The sequence below is a fragment of the Pagrus pagrus genome (genome assembly GCF_965226575.1).
Source record: "Pagrus pagrus genome assembly, chromosome: 16".
Lineage (NCBI taxonomy): Eukaryota > Metazoa > Chordata > Actinopteri > Spariformes > Sparidae > Pagrus > Pagrus pagrus.
In genome coordinates this window covers 3,571,114-3,585,484 of record NC_140200.1, presented here as the reverse complement: position 1 = coordinate 3,585,484, position 14,371 = coordinate 3,571,114, and the positions used below count along the sequence as shown (strand labels likewise).

General features: G+C 41.5%; 1 protein-coding gene across 2 annotated transcripts in view; it reads left to right on the top strand.

Annotated features, from left to right (window-relative positions):
• The window catches only part of nrxn3b (neurexin 3b), a 288,158-nt gene that overhangs the window by 98,379 nt on the left and 175,408 nt on the right, over window positions 1–14,371 (top strand). For both annotated transcript variants that reach the window (XM_084377072.1, XM_084377071.1), the window contains one exon: window positions 13,204–13,407. In XM_084377072.1, coding sequence (XP_084233198.1) covers window positions 13,204–13,407 — 204 coding nt within the window. The remainder of the gene's footprint in view (window positions 1–13,203; window positions 13,408–14,371) is intronic.

The window sequence follows — 14,371 nt, the reverse complement described above, 5'->3', positions numbered from 1 at the left end:
AGCTAAATAGTGATAAAACTTGAAAAAAACTCAAGGTTCACTCACTTAGCTTTTTTTGATAACAAGTGAGCGATACCATTATTCCAGTGTGTTTATCCCCAAGTTAAAATCAAAACCTCCTCCACCCTGATATTTTTAGTTCGCCTGAAAGCTAAACCTGGCTATAATTACATCCGGTTAAACAGTCTAATTTAAGCTGTTAGTTAGCCTTACCATGTAACAATCTGCAGAAAATTAAAATGCCATGCTGGTATCACATAATCCCCTTTTGTGATGAAGGAATGTAGTACAATATTTACAGAACATGTGAATGGCAGTGAAAGTTTAAGAGACATTGGTTTTGTATCTTGACTTTTAGTCCCTAATATGTACAGAGCTCCAAAAGTTCTGCAATCTACCTTTTCGTTGTGTCTTTCATTAGACCTTCTCTGTCCAGTAATCACATCCCCGGTGTGTATCGCAGGCTTTTCTATTGCAATTTTTTTCCAAGCTAAAAGCTCAGAAAGCTTCTCTAAAGCCAAAAATGAGATTATGCATCTAATTTAAAAGTATTTTCAGCATGACAAGTAAACAAAACTTAATGTGTAAAATTGCTGGTGTGTCCCTTCAGCCTTCAACATTTCATAAAGCTGTAGAGCATACCTGCCATTGCAATTCTTTCACAGGTTGTTAATTATTTTTGATGTTTTGCTTTCGACCATAAACCAGTCAGGAAATGGTTTTTTTTCCATAATTTATCCTTGGAAAAAATATTTTTGTTTTTGCGTGGCATTTTTTGTGGTTGTGTAAGTGGCTGGCCTTGTACAGTTATCATCGATGAGCCAGAAATGCTTTTATGATTATAAAAAGGAAGAATTAGTGACAGTTTGTGGCTTTGTCTCCAAGGTCACACTGTACTTCTGTGTGGCAGGATGAGTTGATGCATGCACGGTAAAGCTCCTGTATGACAATTTGCTTTGAATAAAAGAACATCACTTCAGTCCTGAAGCTGTCTGAGTACACGCGCCATAGCCACTCACCTTTCAGCAGTTTTTCTCTACTTTTTTTTTCAGCTTAGCTGTTGGCATTTGGAGAAAGCCATTGTTGCTGAATGAGATAGGCTGAGATGTACAACTTGAGTTTTCCAGATTCTTTCCCTGTGTTATCATAAAGATATCCACCCAGAGAAGGAGGGGTGAGGAAGCCTTTAGAAGCTCATGATTAAGCATTCGGCGCTCCCTTTAGCTCCGTCACTTGGAGTGAAAATGGTTTCTCCCTCGCTACCAGACAGCTGAATTTGTAGACCGAGTTCTTGTGTTTGAGTTTCTGCCTTTGGTTTCCTTTCTTTCTTTAAGGAAGGATAACAGTTTTGAAGATCCAACGCACATCTCTGACCCTTCTAACTCCCTTTAACCTTCGTCTTGCTCTCGCCCTTGCCTCTTCCCAGCCCTGCTTCTCACCATAAATGGGTGATAAGCACCTTTGCTGGGACATTTATCTCCACAGACAGAGAAAATGACACTTCAAGGTCTGCCCTTACTAACAGGCCAGCGCTCACATACACACACAGGACAAACGGGGGTGGAGGGTGTAAAATGGAGGATGGGAAAGACGAGGAAGATGGAGAGAAGAGAATGAAAATCCAAAAAGGGGGGGTAGGTTATTGAATAGGACGGCAAATTAAGAATGGAGAGAGATGAGGGTGAGGAATTAGCCGGAGAAGAATGGTCGAACAATCAGGCTTGTAATGCAGGACAGTGGATTTTAAAGCATGTGATATATAGACTTTCAATCCTGTATTTGACAGCAGTATGTCACCTTTAAAAGCACTTTTACTCTATTCTTGGCTTTATTATCAACATTATTGCTTGCTTGATTACCTATAAATGTGTATTTGCATTTAAAAATGCATGTAAAAGATTAAACTACACCTCGTTTCTTTGATTTTTTTCCCAGCTTTAAAGTGTATGCAGACCGGCGGTAAAAGCCCGCTAGCTCTGGACGTGTTCACTGATTCACATCATTTAGCACATGAAGCCTCTGTGATACATCTGTGAGACACTGCAGGTGGTAGATTTGAAGCATCAGCGGCAGCTGCACCTGCAGCTCACCATAATGTTACCATATCATACTCATTTTAGAGTTATGATATTGTGTCTACAACTGTTAGCGACCAGTGAGACCATATTATTTATGCCATATTTTATCTGTTCATCATATGTGCACATGCAGTATGATAAATCATCTGTCTCGCTTCCTCCTTTGGGGTGTAACTAACAAGCATACCACATGATTGACAGGCCTATACCTCCAGAAAAATAAAAAAGAATAAGAATATGTCATATTTCTAGCTGAATGATGAATATAGTATATTTCCACAGGGAAAAAAACAATATATTTTTAAGTCCTTGTGTCATGAAAGGTGTCAGCAGTCACTGTGACGCCAGAAACTGTTTGACTAAGTTTAGAACAGATGTGTCAAGGTGAGCTGACACACGGCTTGAAATTTTTAGTGGATGCTGCGACGCTTGAAACAATAAGTGTATGTCAGAACGCTCACGCCTGGTCCTTCCTGTGGATTCTGTCTCAAGTCTGTAAAGAAAATTGCTCATTTTCAAGAGATTTCCACAATAGCCAGTGTCAAAATGGATGAAGCCCTAAAATGCATTGTCAAATTATACAGCATGCTGTTTAGAATAAAATCAAAAGTCAAGAAAAATTACAGTCAGGGTATTCAAGTGAATGTGTTAAGTGATTTTGGTTCTCGCGTGACTTTTCCTTCCTTTCCTTTTTATTTTTCCTCATACATACATACCTAAGCCTAACTGCTGAGATTTTGTGTGCCTGCATGTGTGTGTGTTCGACTTGTTTTGCAGTTTCGCAGCCTAGGGAAGCATGCTAAATTAATCCGATTTCATTCGAAGCCGAAACGTGCTTGTATTGTACTGGGTGTAGAAAATGCCCGGGCCTGCGTTTTCTTTTTCTTTTTTATTTCTGTATCTCCCGGTCGCAAAAAACGAAAAACAGACCCCTCCATTCACTCCTCATCTCGGCTTTGTTCCATTTGTCTTTTAATGTTTATCTCCTTCCCGCTGTTGTTGAATAATCGTCGAATTGAGCAGAATAATGACTTTGGTATCTTCCGCATTATCAAGCGTGTCGCATGTTTTTTCCAACCGAGTTCATGGGTTCGGCTATGGGCACAATGCTGCACTGGGACTGATGGAATGGCTCTTTTTTTCCCCACCTCCTAATTTTACTATCCTCTTATTCTTTCCCTCTACATTTGCTGAGATGATGGTTTTGCAGAGAGGAGGTCCTAAGTGATTGGAGGTCATGTAGATTGAATTTTAATTCTCGTGGATGCCAGCTGTGGTAATTTCCCTGAGCACATGCAGGAGAAGAAATGCGAAGTGAAATGTCCTCTCCTCTCCTCTCCTACTGAGGAGATTTAAGTTGCCATCAAAGATGGTGTTTCCTGCCTCCAGGCGCCAGAAGATAGACTCACGGCGAGCTGACAGTCGTCCCCTGTGCTGGAACAGTATGCCAGTAATGCCTGACGCAACTCGACTCCACACATTCACACTGTGCGTAAACGAAAGGAACAACAAAAGGCTGATGTAGTTGATAGACGGAGCAGGAGAAGGAGAGAAAGGAGTACAAACTGTTGACTGAATTGTTAAAAGTGCCAGAGAGGCAGCGGCGGAGAGGCAGAGATTTGTTTGACAATGTTTACCCGGGAGAAGAACAGATCCTCCTGCACTTAAAAACGATCTGTTCGTTTCCGCTTTTTCGCTGCTTAGAACATTATGCTGTTGCTCCCTAATCCCCATTTGTAATTAAATGTGTGCTTAGGAGCTGTGCTGGGTTATGTAAACCCTGACTCTCATTGTGGCACACTATGCAGAAAAAGGGAGGATGGGAATGTGCGGCATCCATCTTCTCCTGCTTTCTGCGTCCCATTGCATTCTCTTTTCTTGTCTTTCTTTCCCTCCAACACACACACACACACACTCGCATGCAAACTCTCACTCTCCTTTCGCTCTGTGTGGTTTTTCCCGCTCGCTCTCACACACACTGTGCAAAGGAAAGAGAGAGAGAGAAAGAGAGAGAGAACACTTAGAGGAAATCAAGCCTTCAGTGTTCGGCCATCTGAGAAATTGACAAGTCTCCAAACCTCTCAAGGCAGCAGGGAGGAAGGTTCCCGGTGAAGCTAACAGATTTTTAAGATAAAAAAGATGGGGGAAAAAAAAAAAAAAGGCAGAATACCCCTTTTGCTGGCGGTGGTACCTTACACTCTCTGGGGCTTACAGTAGTATCCAGGATTGCATGTTTTACTAAGCAGCATGAATTAGCATTTTCTAATAGTATTTTCATGCATCAAGAGACACTCTGGTAACCTGCCATGTGTGTTTTTCTAATATAATATTCAAAGACTGAGTCGACCCTGTTTAATATCATGTCAGTTATGTTTACAGTTACTTAATTTGCTTTCCCCCCTAGGTTCACCTTAACCTTCTACTTATTAAATTCATCTCCTTTTGGTCTCATGTTCCGCCTGCTTACGCATCGTTTTCTCATTGTGCAGTTTGTTTTTTTTTGGTCACCTTTAGACGTCTCCTTCTCTTCTCCTTTTCTGTCCCTCGCTCCTGTTACCACCCTGTTCATCTCCCCAATAGCTCAAATGAGAGGCTGGTGTCGACAGCAGCTGGCTGTGTTTGACTTTGCTGCCCCCTGATGGTGCTGTGGTTCACCGGTTGGGCGTACATGCAGGTGTGCATAATGCATATTTGTTTCTCATATCTGTTTGAGGGTTAAGGACAGTTTGTTGAAAGTTCATGAGGCAAAGCTCGTTACAGCCAAACATACAACTGGTGATTTTTATGCCATCTGACTACAAACACCCGTTGTGTCAGACTGAGCCTCAGGCAGCTACAGGAGAAGCTTTTCCTCCTTCGCTTCCCCTCCAGAGTCCGGTAAAGGTAGCTACTGTATATTTAATTTGCATACTCAGGTGGTTCAAATGCTGAACAGGCGGTACAGCTCAGTATACCAGATGTGGAGGAGTTGTACAGCAATACAAGGCTGTTGCATTCATTGAACATATTGCTAGAGTTGCTGGAAATGAGGCAGATCAAAGTTCTCCTGGTACAAGGACTGAAAAGGAAATCCCAAAGGAAAACAGACGGCTCTTCCCCCACACTATCTGCTAATATACATATATTTAAAATCTTACAAGTTGCAAGGACACTCTAAACAGTTTTACAGGTGTAGTCAGTATGTGCTGGCCCCACACACTCACTCCTCCACAGTAAGCTGGTCTGATTATCTCCTTAATCTTGAGCATGTGTAAAACTGTCCTGGCATTTCCCTCATTTTCCAAACAGATACTGTAAAGGCGCACTAACATGTGGCACCCTGGTGGCCCAGGGGTTATTAGGCCAGACATGAACAGCAACATCAGCAGTTTGCTGTCCAACCGGTGACATTTGTATCTGTCGTTCCCCATCTCTCTCTGCCACCCCTCATTTCCTGTCATCTCTTTACTTTTGAGGTCTGAAAAAGGCATAAAATGTCCACAAAACTACAAAAGAAATCCACTTCGAGTCAATGCACGGTCAATTGAGGAAATTTCGGCAAGGGCAAAACCATAAATCAAACCTGCTTTATCGAGATATTCTCCTCCTCATAAATTCGCACCATGCGGAGGATCACAGCGGTTCATAATGTAGAAGATACAGAAAGCATTCGTTTTTTTCCACTGTGCTACAGCGAGATTACAGGCTGTAATCGTAAAAGTTGGGACGAATGACCAAAGTGACCTTTTTGCTCCAAGCGAAGATTTATTTGATTACAACTTTTGTTTTTACAGACTATGTCTGCGTTTTAACAGGGCACTTTAATCCATGAAGGTCAGAGCCTATGTGCGCCCCAAATTACCCTTTTTGGCCCAAACGAGCCACTGGTCATTCAAAGTGCCCCTAAAGTGCCCTTTTGTTTGGCTCAAGTGCCACTGGATGGCAAAAGGTGCCATTAACATTGACGGGGCTCTAATGCTAACGCTGTGTGCTTTAGGAGTCGACACCCTTTAATTTTTTCACCTCTACGTCTTAGAGAGTGATTAAGGCAAATGTGCAGGTATTTAGGCTGAGTGACCCATGTGTGCCCATGTGTGTAACTACCCACTAAGCAGGTGTTAAACTCCCATAAATCATCACAAACTGTCATTAATCATAACTTCAGCATCCATGTTCAGGTGAAATGCAGCAGCTTGGCTTTGAATAATCCATCTTAGAGAGACTGTTGAGGAATGCCACACTGACTTTTACCAGCGACGGGGTTAAACCAACGACACGGTGGGAATGATTAAGTCACTTCCTGGCCTGGAATGCAGCAAGAATAAATAGTGCAGTATGATGTCCATTACAAAATCCTACTTGAGATTTAATGTGCAGAGGCTTGTTTCAGATACTGATTATATCTGTCACATGTCGAAAAAAGCTCTTCGGATTGACCTCATCCTTGTGTAAAGCCTATTCAATATGTCTGATGCACAAAACCGCTTACTGTTTCATATTGACGCTACATCACCCTTTATGATTTTTGATATCCTGATAAATTCATCTGGGCCCGCTTAGGTTGAATATTTAATAATCCCAGTGAGTGCACTGACCTCATGAGTTTAACTGTCTGTCATTCTTCAACGTGCTTAGTGTGTACCACTTCCTAAATCTGGTCGGGACAGAGTGTTTTACATTTTAGGGATTCTCTACAAGTCACTGTGTCCATTATAGTAAAAGAAAAGTGAGAAATAGGTCAAGAAAAGGAGATTATAAAGAAATGAGTAAAAAAAGAAAACCTAGCTATCTTACAATGAACACATACTGCATTTGTTTGTGACCACACTACAAAATCACATGTAAGACCACTCTTAAACCTATCAATATTTTAACAATACTTAATATATTCAAATGTGTAATATGAAAGACCAGCAGAGAATTAACACTCGTAAAAAAAAAGAAAGAAAGAAAGATAATGAATGCCAAAAGCAGAACATAGCAATGGCCAAAAGGTCTCCACCGAAGCGGTGCAGTAGCTCCTAGCTTCCCAAACGTATCATATTTATGAACAACCTTCATATTCATATAGCTTGTTGGCTTTATTACCAGCACACTCCACTCAACCCTATTTCAAGCAGCAGGCCGCCATTTTCAGAAAGAAAGTTCTGATAGACTTTGTGCTAGCTAGCGCAAGTGCACCGTATAAAGCAGCAGACAAAGTTAGCAGCTAGCGAGTGACGAGGATCAAACATTTAATTTTCAAGTTGTCGGGAGTTAAGGTGGCTGTTACACGCTAGCCATAACAGCCTTATGAAGGCTGTGCATTGCATTGCAGCTTTTATGTAGATTTTTTATTTCAAGATGAAATGACGACATCACAGCTGCCATGGGAATTGTATATTTTTAACATTGAAAACAACATTTTAATAACGTCAGCGCTAGGTTAAGTAATCAGTGACTCAGCCAACAGCCTTTTAAAACCCACAGTGTTATTTTAAGGTCATTTTCTGCTTTCAGGGCACACAAACATCACGCCATCAGGCATACTTAAGGAGTAAATTCAACCAGTAATGAGGGGAACTGAAGTCCCTTTGCTTCAGACACATTTGTACCACTAAGGGCTGCATAATTACAACTCAGTGTTAAACCACTGTTTTGAAAGAGCAAAGCTTTGTAGATGTGTCAACTTATATTTCCAGCCTAATGTATACACTTTTAAATTAGATTTAGTTCCTCTTGTATTTGAATGTATCGCTCTGTGTTTTATTTAAGTGGTATTTCTTCACAAGGGGTTTGGATTATTCAACTGGAGTGTGCCTTTAAAAGTACAGTGAAGTCTGTTGGGATATTTTTGGTTCGTTCTGATGTTCCTGTGTTGTTAGCAGCACTTAATTTGTGCGCGTGTGTGTGTGCGTGCATGCACTCGCCTGTGTGTCTGCAGAGTGAATCACGTGGTAAGGATTACTGTGGATAACGTCCACAGCCAAGAGCCTCTTCTGTCAAGTGCAGGCATTTCCTACTGCCTCAGTGTGTATACACATCATACACAAACACTGTACACACACAAACACAGTGTGTATGTACACACAAAAAGGAGACACACTTAGTGCCTGTAAGATTCTTTATCGATGTCCTTATCCTTGCTGTCAGGATGAGGATATGATTTTTGAACTCTAAAGATTGTTGACAGCAGACAGTGTGTGTGCTTGTCTGTGTGAGTGTGTGTGTCTGTGTGTGTGGGAGAGGGGTTGACAGGCATTTGCTTGAAACACCAATGACAGTCAAGGCCCTTGTTGGTTTGTTTATCAAAACAAAGACGTGTCACTCTGTTAGGGGAGAAAAAGATTAGATAATCCTACACAGTTACAGCCAAGGAGAGTAAATAATGGGAACACTGAGAACCAAAGAATACAGATTTCAGAGTTTGAACAGGACTTAAGTGTGTGTCTGTGTGTGTGTGTGTGTGTGTGTGTGTGTGTGTGTGTGTGTGTGTGTGTGTGTGTGTGTGTGTGTGTGTGTGTGTGTGTTTGTGTGTGTGTGCAGAAGAGATTTGAATAGCGTATACCCCCCCGCCCCACTTCTATACCCTGAATATTTGTGAAGCCTCTCACTTAATAGCTTTCCTCCTCCTCCATCTTCTGCTTCAATTGGACTGCTAATTATGTAAAGTGTGGGGCTCGCTGGAACACACACACACACATGCACACGCACACGCAAACACACACTCACACACATACTGTATACACACACATGTACTGACAAGTAGCAGCTTAATTACCATCTGAAATGACATCCTCATTGTTGCTGATATCTCTCTTAAGAAATACCAACTTACAGCACATACTGGAGGTTCATAGATATCGTGTTGTGCATACATCTCAACACTCACACACACACACACACACACACACACACACACACACACACACAATGTGGCTGCATAGAGTGCAATCACCAGCTGTATCTTTGTGAGGCCTGTTATAAGCTTTACATCAGGTATGAATGCCTGTAATCACAGCGGCTGTCTTCACTTGTGCGGAGCCTGATGTTTAATTCTCCAGAAATGTAAAGTGATGTTTGGTTCAGCTGTCTGCTCTCACTTCTTGCTTTAAGAGCTGCGATTATGCTTTACATGATACTATAACCTGCTCTCAGTTACTCTGATACCAGATGTAGACGGGGGGGAAAAAAAGAAACAGCTGGAAACTTAAAAGACTTAACACTAGCTTAAAGACAAAATTCTGTTGTGCAACCTGTGTTTTGGTTTCGTAATATTAACCATAATTCCTGCTTGTTAAATAAGATTGTGCATATCACTGTAAATTCTGAGATTGTAGTGGGTTTAAACAAACCTCCTAGTATGCCAGACTTATTTGAAAGTGAATACAAAGGCGAAGAGTAAAATATTACCGAGGCGGTCTGTTTTAAATGTCCCCGAACATCCCCGGTTCAACTTTGACCTGCTGTACTTACTGTGAAGTTGTGTATGCACAGAGATACAAGAGATTATTACAGACACTTTGACCGAGCTCACTTTCAATTTCACCACAAAATAAAGTAATTTAGATACTCAGTGGACCTCTTGGCTTGTTTACAACAGTCTGATCGAGTCTTTTGCCTCCTCGTCCTATTTCGTTGTAGTGATGTTGCTGTTTTTCCCAAACCTCAGCAATTACTTTGGTAAGCACAGTGTTGTTATTACTGATGATAAGGATGGCCAAACCTCAGAAATAAGTCCAAATTGTAGTCAAACTTAATTATCCTTTAAATTTGCATGACTTTATTTTTAGTCACTTGGGGGTAGAGCTGCAACGATAAGTCGCTTATACAATGAGTCCGATCATTTTTTTTTTGACATTTTACAGACTTAACCATTAATCGATTCATTGTGACATTAATTAACAGATTCATCAGTAACAAAAATAAGTGTTAGTTGATTAATCACCTTAAGAGTTGAAATAGAAGAGACAGAGACAGAAGGTGTATTCCTGTCCCTGTTTTTCTGTCCATCTGATGAATCTGGACTCCAATATTCACAATATGTCTCTCTGGCTGCCAGCTTGTTTCTATGTTTGTCTGCCATTTTGTGCCGGGCTGTTAACAGAGCTTGTCACCTGCCCGTGACTGCTGAAATTGGGAGACAGAGTTAAGTTGCAAGAACAAAGACAAAATTGAGAAGAAGTGCAGATTCACGTCATGGTTCTCTTTGAGTTTAAAATTCCAAGCGCCATGTTTCAAATTTCACAGAGCAGTTTGAATGCAAAAATCCCAAACTTTAAACTTTAAAAATCAACCTTTGGTAGAGTAAGTTACTATGGAGACGATTATTTGACCAGTAAGGAACAGTGTGAGCCAGATGACTGGACTCCTTCCCATCAGTCACTAAGGGTCAGTCATCTATGAAGTTTGAATTGGATTGCCCTTTTGTTTCGTCCCTCAGTGCTTCTAAATGAATTACATTCTCAAAATAAACTCTGGTGGAAAACTTTGGTTTGCTGCCACTCAAATGCAGAAAGATACAGTATGTGCAGTGGGAATAAACTACACTGAGGACTTCCATCTCCTTTCTCCGACAGTAAAAAGCCATTTGACTACAACACAGCCAATCCCGGCTGGGATTGATTGATGACATCCAGACATTAAAAAGACCACTTTGCCCCCAGAAGCATGTTGTACACCAAAATAGACCCCACCATTACTTTGTTCTTCCTTAAAAAGCCACTGTGGAGCAGTCATACACATCAGCAGACTTGGTTGGGAAGGTCGACAAGTTGAGGGTATTTTTCAACTGTGAAAAGACCGTTTTGAATGTGAAAACAATCCCACAACAGACCCGCTTATTATGTTTGCATGATATTCACCAGTTTGTTCAAGATGTGTGTATGTGAACACTTGAATAGACAGTATGTCTGCCACGCTCAGTAATGTAAGAGCCCACTGTTGGAGCTGTTTGCATGAGATCGTTTGCAAGTGTAGCTTGAAGGAAGTGGGATATTTTTTCTCGCCATGCTCACGACACAATAGATGACAGTGTTGGTTGATGTTTTGATCCACCACTTTGGTCTAAACTGGAACATCTCAACAGCTGCTGGATTGATTCTCAGGTGTACTATGTGCTTACTGCTAATTAGCAAATGTGAGCATGCTGATTTGCTGAACTAAGATGGTGAACATTATACCTGCTAAATATGAGTGTGTTAGCATTGTCATTGTGAGCATGTCAGAACGCTATAGTTAGCACTGAGCTCAAGGCCTAAGTATAGCCAAGGGTTGGGTGGTTTGTTACAGTTTTATAGCAAAATAAAAATGACTATAAAATCTTTAAAAAACCCAAAAAACAGGTTATGGCCAATTGCCGATAACTGATATGTGTCCAATCGTCCAACCCTAGTACTGCCTCATAGAGATGTCTCAAAGTCTTGTTTAATCCTATTTCCATGTATTAGACTGTGACAAATTACTCGTCAATTCATTTTCAACATAAGTTTGTTTTAGACCTTACAATTAAAAAATGTTGTGTACAGTTGTAAAGAGACACATGAGCACTTTCCAATCCCAATGTCAAAATTTCATCTGAAAAACATGTGAAACAACATTTTCAGGAATAGTTTTTCCTAGTGCTCGTGACGAGTCCGCGGACATCACAGTTTGTTTTATAGGGCACTTCACGTCCCTCCTTGTCTCTTTGGGTTTTTGTGAGCTGCGGATTGACTCTCACCATGTTTTTCTGTTTTTTCTTCCCGTCTGAGCCTGGGACCTGACCTGGCTCACAAATCAATACGTGCCTCTGTCAGTTAGCCGATCCGTCTGTACACATCGTGATGTGCACGCATGTGTGGTTGTGTGACGGCGCTTTTTTAATGCGTATGTGTATGAGAGCGAAGGAGACACAAAGAGGGAGAGAGCCTGTGCAATTTACAATTGAGTAGAACAATAGGGAGCCAAGGTTTCATTATCCTCCAGGCTACTGTACCCACACAGTCGACAGCTTGTTCATAGAATGGATTTTACAACAGCCCTAAAAGCAACACAGACAAATGTGGGATTTTTACAGCAGTGCACTGCTTTGGAAACGGCTCAGTGATCTCACACTGCTTATATATGAATTTTGCAGCATCTCACGTGAATCTTGACATTTAAGTGATGAAAAATCCAATGTTACTTTTAATGCATTGCTGTTTGCATGGGTAAGCAGCGTTTTTCTACACAAATCAACTTGATTTCTCGTGTTAAAAAGGAAGAAACGATAGTCGGCAGCGCAGGGGACGTGACATGCGACATCGCGTCGTTTACAGGTACAACCCCTCTCTCGCGTGATGCTCCAAAACCTCTCACCGACAGCCTCAGCATTTCCCTAGACGTGGCCAAAATGTGGTGCATTTCTGAGGCCACAGGGCTATTTTTTTCTTTTAAAAAGCTGAGGTGTCAAAACAGGTATGTCATGGTTGGATACCCTTTTTAATCTGTCTTTCTCTCCCTCCCCAACCCCAAGAGGCTTCCAGTCTGCTGACAGTCTTCCTCTTTCTCTGCCGCACTCACTCCAGTTTTCTCCTCCTTTTCTCGATCTCATAAAAAGGGTGTAGAACAGTCCGGCCCTGCAGCCCTCAAACCACCGCGATCTTTTTGTTCTCATTGTTCCTAGTTGAACAAAAGACAATGTTTTCGTATAACAATGTGGTTTTACATATTCCTCAAAAAAAAAAAAAAATTCATAATAAGGCTAAAGACATTAATAGAGGGGAGTTGCCAGGGAGAGGAGGGAAGTAGCATGATGATTTTAATTTCATTTTCTGCACACTGAACAGTGTGTGTGTACCTCAGCCTCAGCTCCAAGTCACAAGCCTGTCACTCAGTGGATGATGAATCCAGCTGCAACGGGGCATGTGGGACATGTATGTGGGTGTCCCATTGATAAAATATAAGGGACATGCAAATGTATGTGTGTGTATTTGCTTTGCTAGCACAAACTTTCTTTTATCTTATCGGAAGCTTTGATAACATAATCCAAGCTGTCAAAAGGAAGTGAAGCATATGCAATATATTGCCATACTTTGTCCTGTTATGATGTTTTCTCCTTCCCCATATTTCCTTCGTTGGTGCCACTTACTTGAAAGTTACTGTATGTAAAAAAAAATTGACTTCTTTGTCTCTTTTCTCCTCGCAGAGTCATCCATCCTGTCATTCGATGGCAGCATGTACATGAAAGTCGTGATCCCGAATGTCATGCACACAGAGGCCGAGGACGTCTCCCTCCGCTTCATGTCCCAGCGGGCGTTCGGCCTGCTCATGGCCGCCACGTCCCGCGAGTCAGCCGATACGCTGAGGCTGGAGCTGGACAGCGGGAGAGTCAAACTGACTGTCAACCTAGGTATCGTATAAACCGTCCCCGTTGGCCCCTCCTCCCCTCGCGTTCAAGAGGAAGCCGTACTGTTTTTGTGTTTTTTGTTTTTTCGTTTCTGTACATTTTCTTTATGGTCCAGACTTGATATCAGACCTAACACATACTAAACCAGTTTTTGTACTCTGTCATTGTAGTTGCATGAATTGGTTTTGACTTGCCTGGACTGTAAGTTTATCTGCCTTGATGCTTAGATGTCTTTGTAGATTTTTATATCCATCAATCTAACACTTAACAAAGTTATCCATGCTCTGCAGCACATCTTTTGAACAGATCATTTTAGTCATGCTCATTGTTGTGTACAAATAGGTTTTTCCAAAGGCACATTTTGCTTTTTGAATCACTTTGATAGATGGCACTGTCCTCAAACATGCATCAATTCAGACAGCAACATTTTTAGATTATATTCTGCCATCTAATCAGAGCCGCAGGTAAGCGTTCGTACATTTTTAGCGCCGCACCGATAGTATGCATTCTTATCGTGTGGGTCTGTTCTTGTTGTCTTTTTTTATTTATTTTTTCTCATGATAGCAGGTTCATGTCTCTCTCTGTCCATTAGTAACCCTTGGTATAGCTGGCATCTCCCATGCCTTGTTCAAAGATGGCACTCACCCCTTCAAAGGCCCTCGAGCCTGCGGCCCGTCTGGCAAACAGCCCGATGCCACAGCACCCAGCGCGCCTGCAGATGGTGGCACGAGTGCTACATTTAAGTAGAGTGCAGGCCTTCATACCAATGAGCCTAGAATAGATACCCTCAACATAAAGCACATGTGCACTCGCAAAAATGCTTCAATCTAACTCATTTATGTACCACAGCTGCTAAAAACATGGAACATCTGTAGTCCGTATTTCATGTTTTTAGAGAGGGTTTTTAGAAAGAGACAGGTTTACCTTTAAAATCTAAGGGAATTTCAAATTCAATAAAATCCAGTTA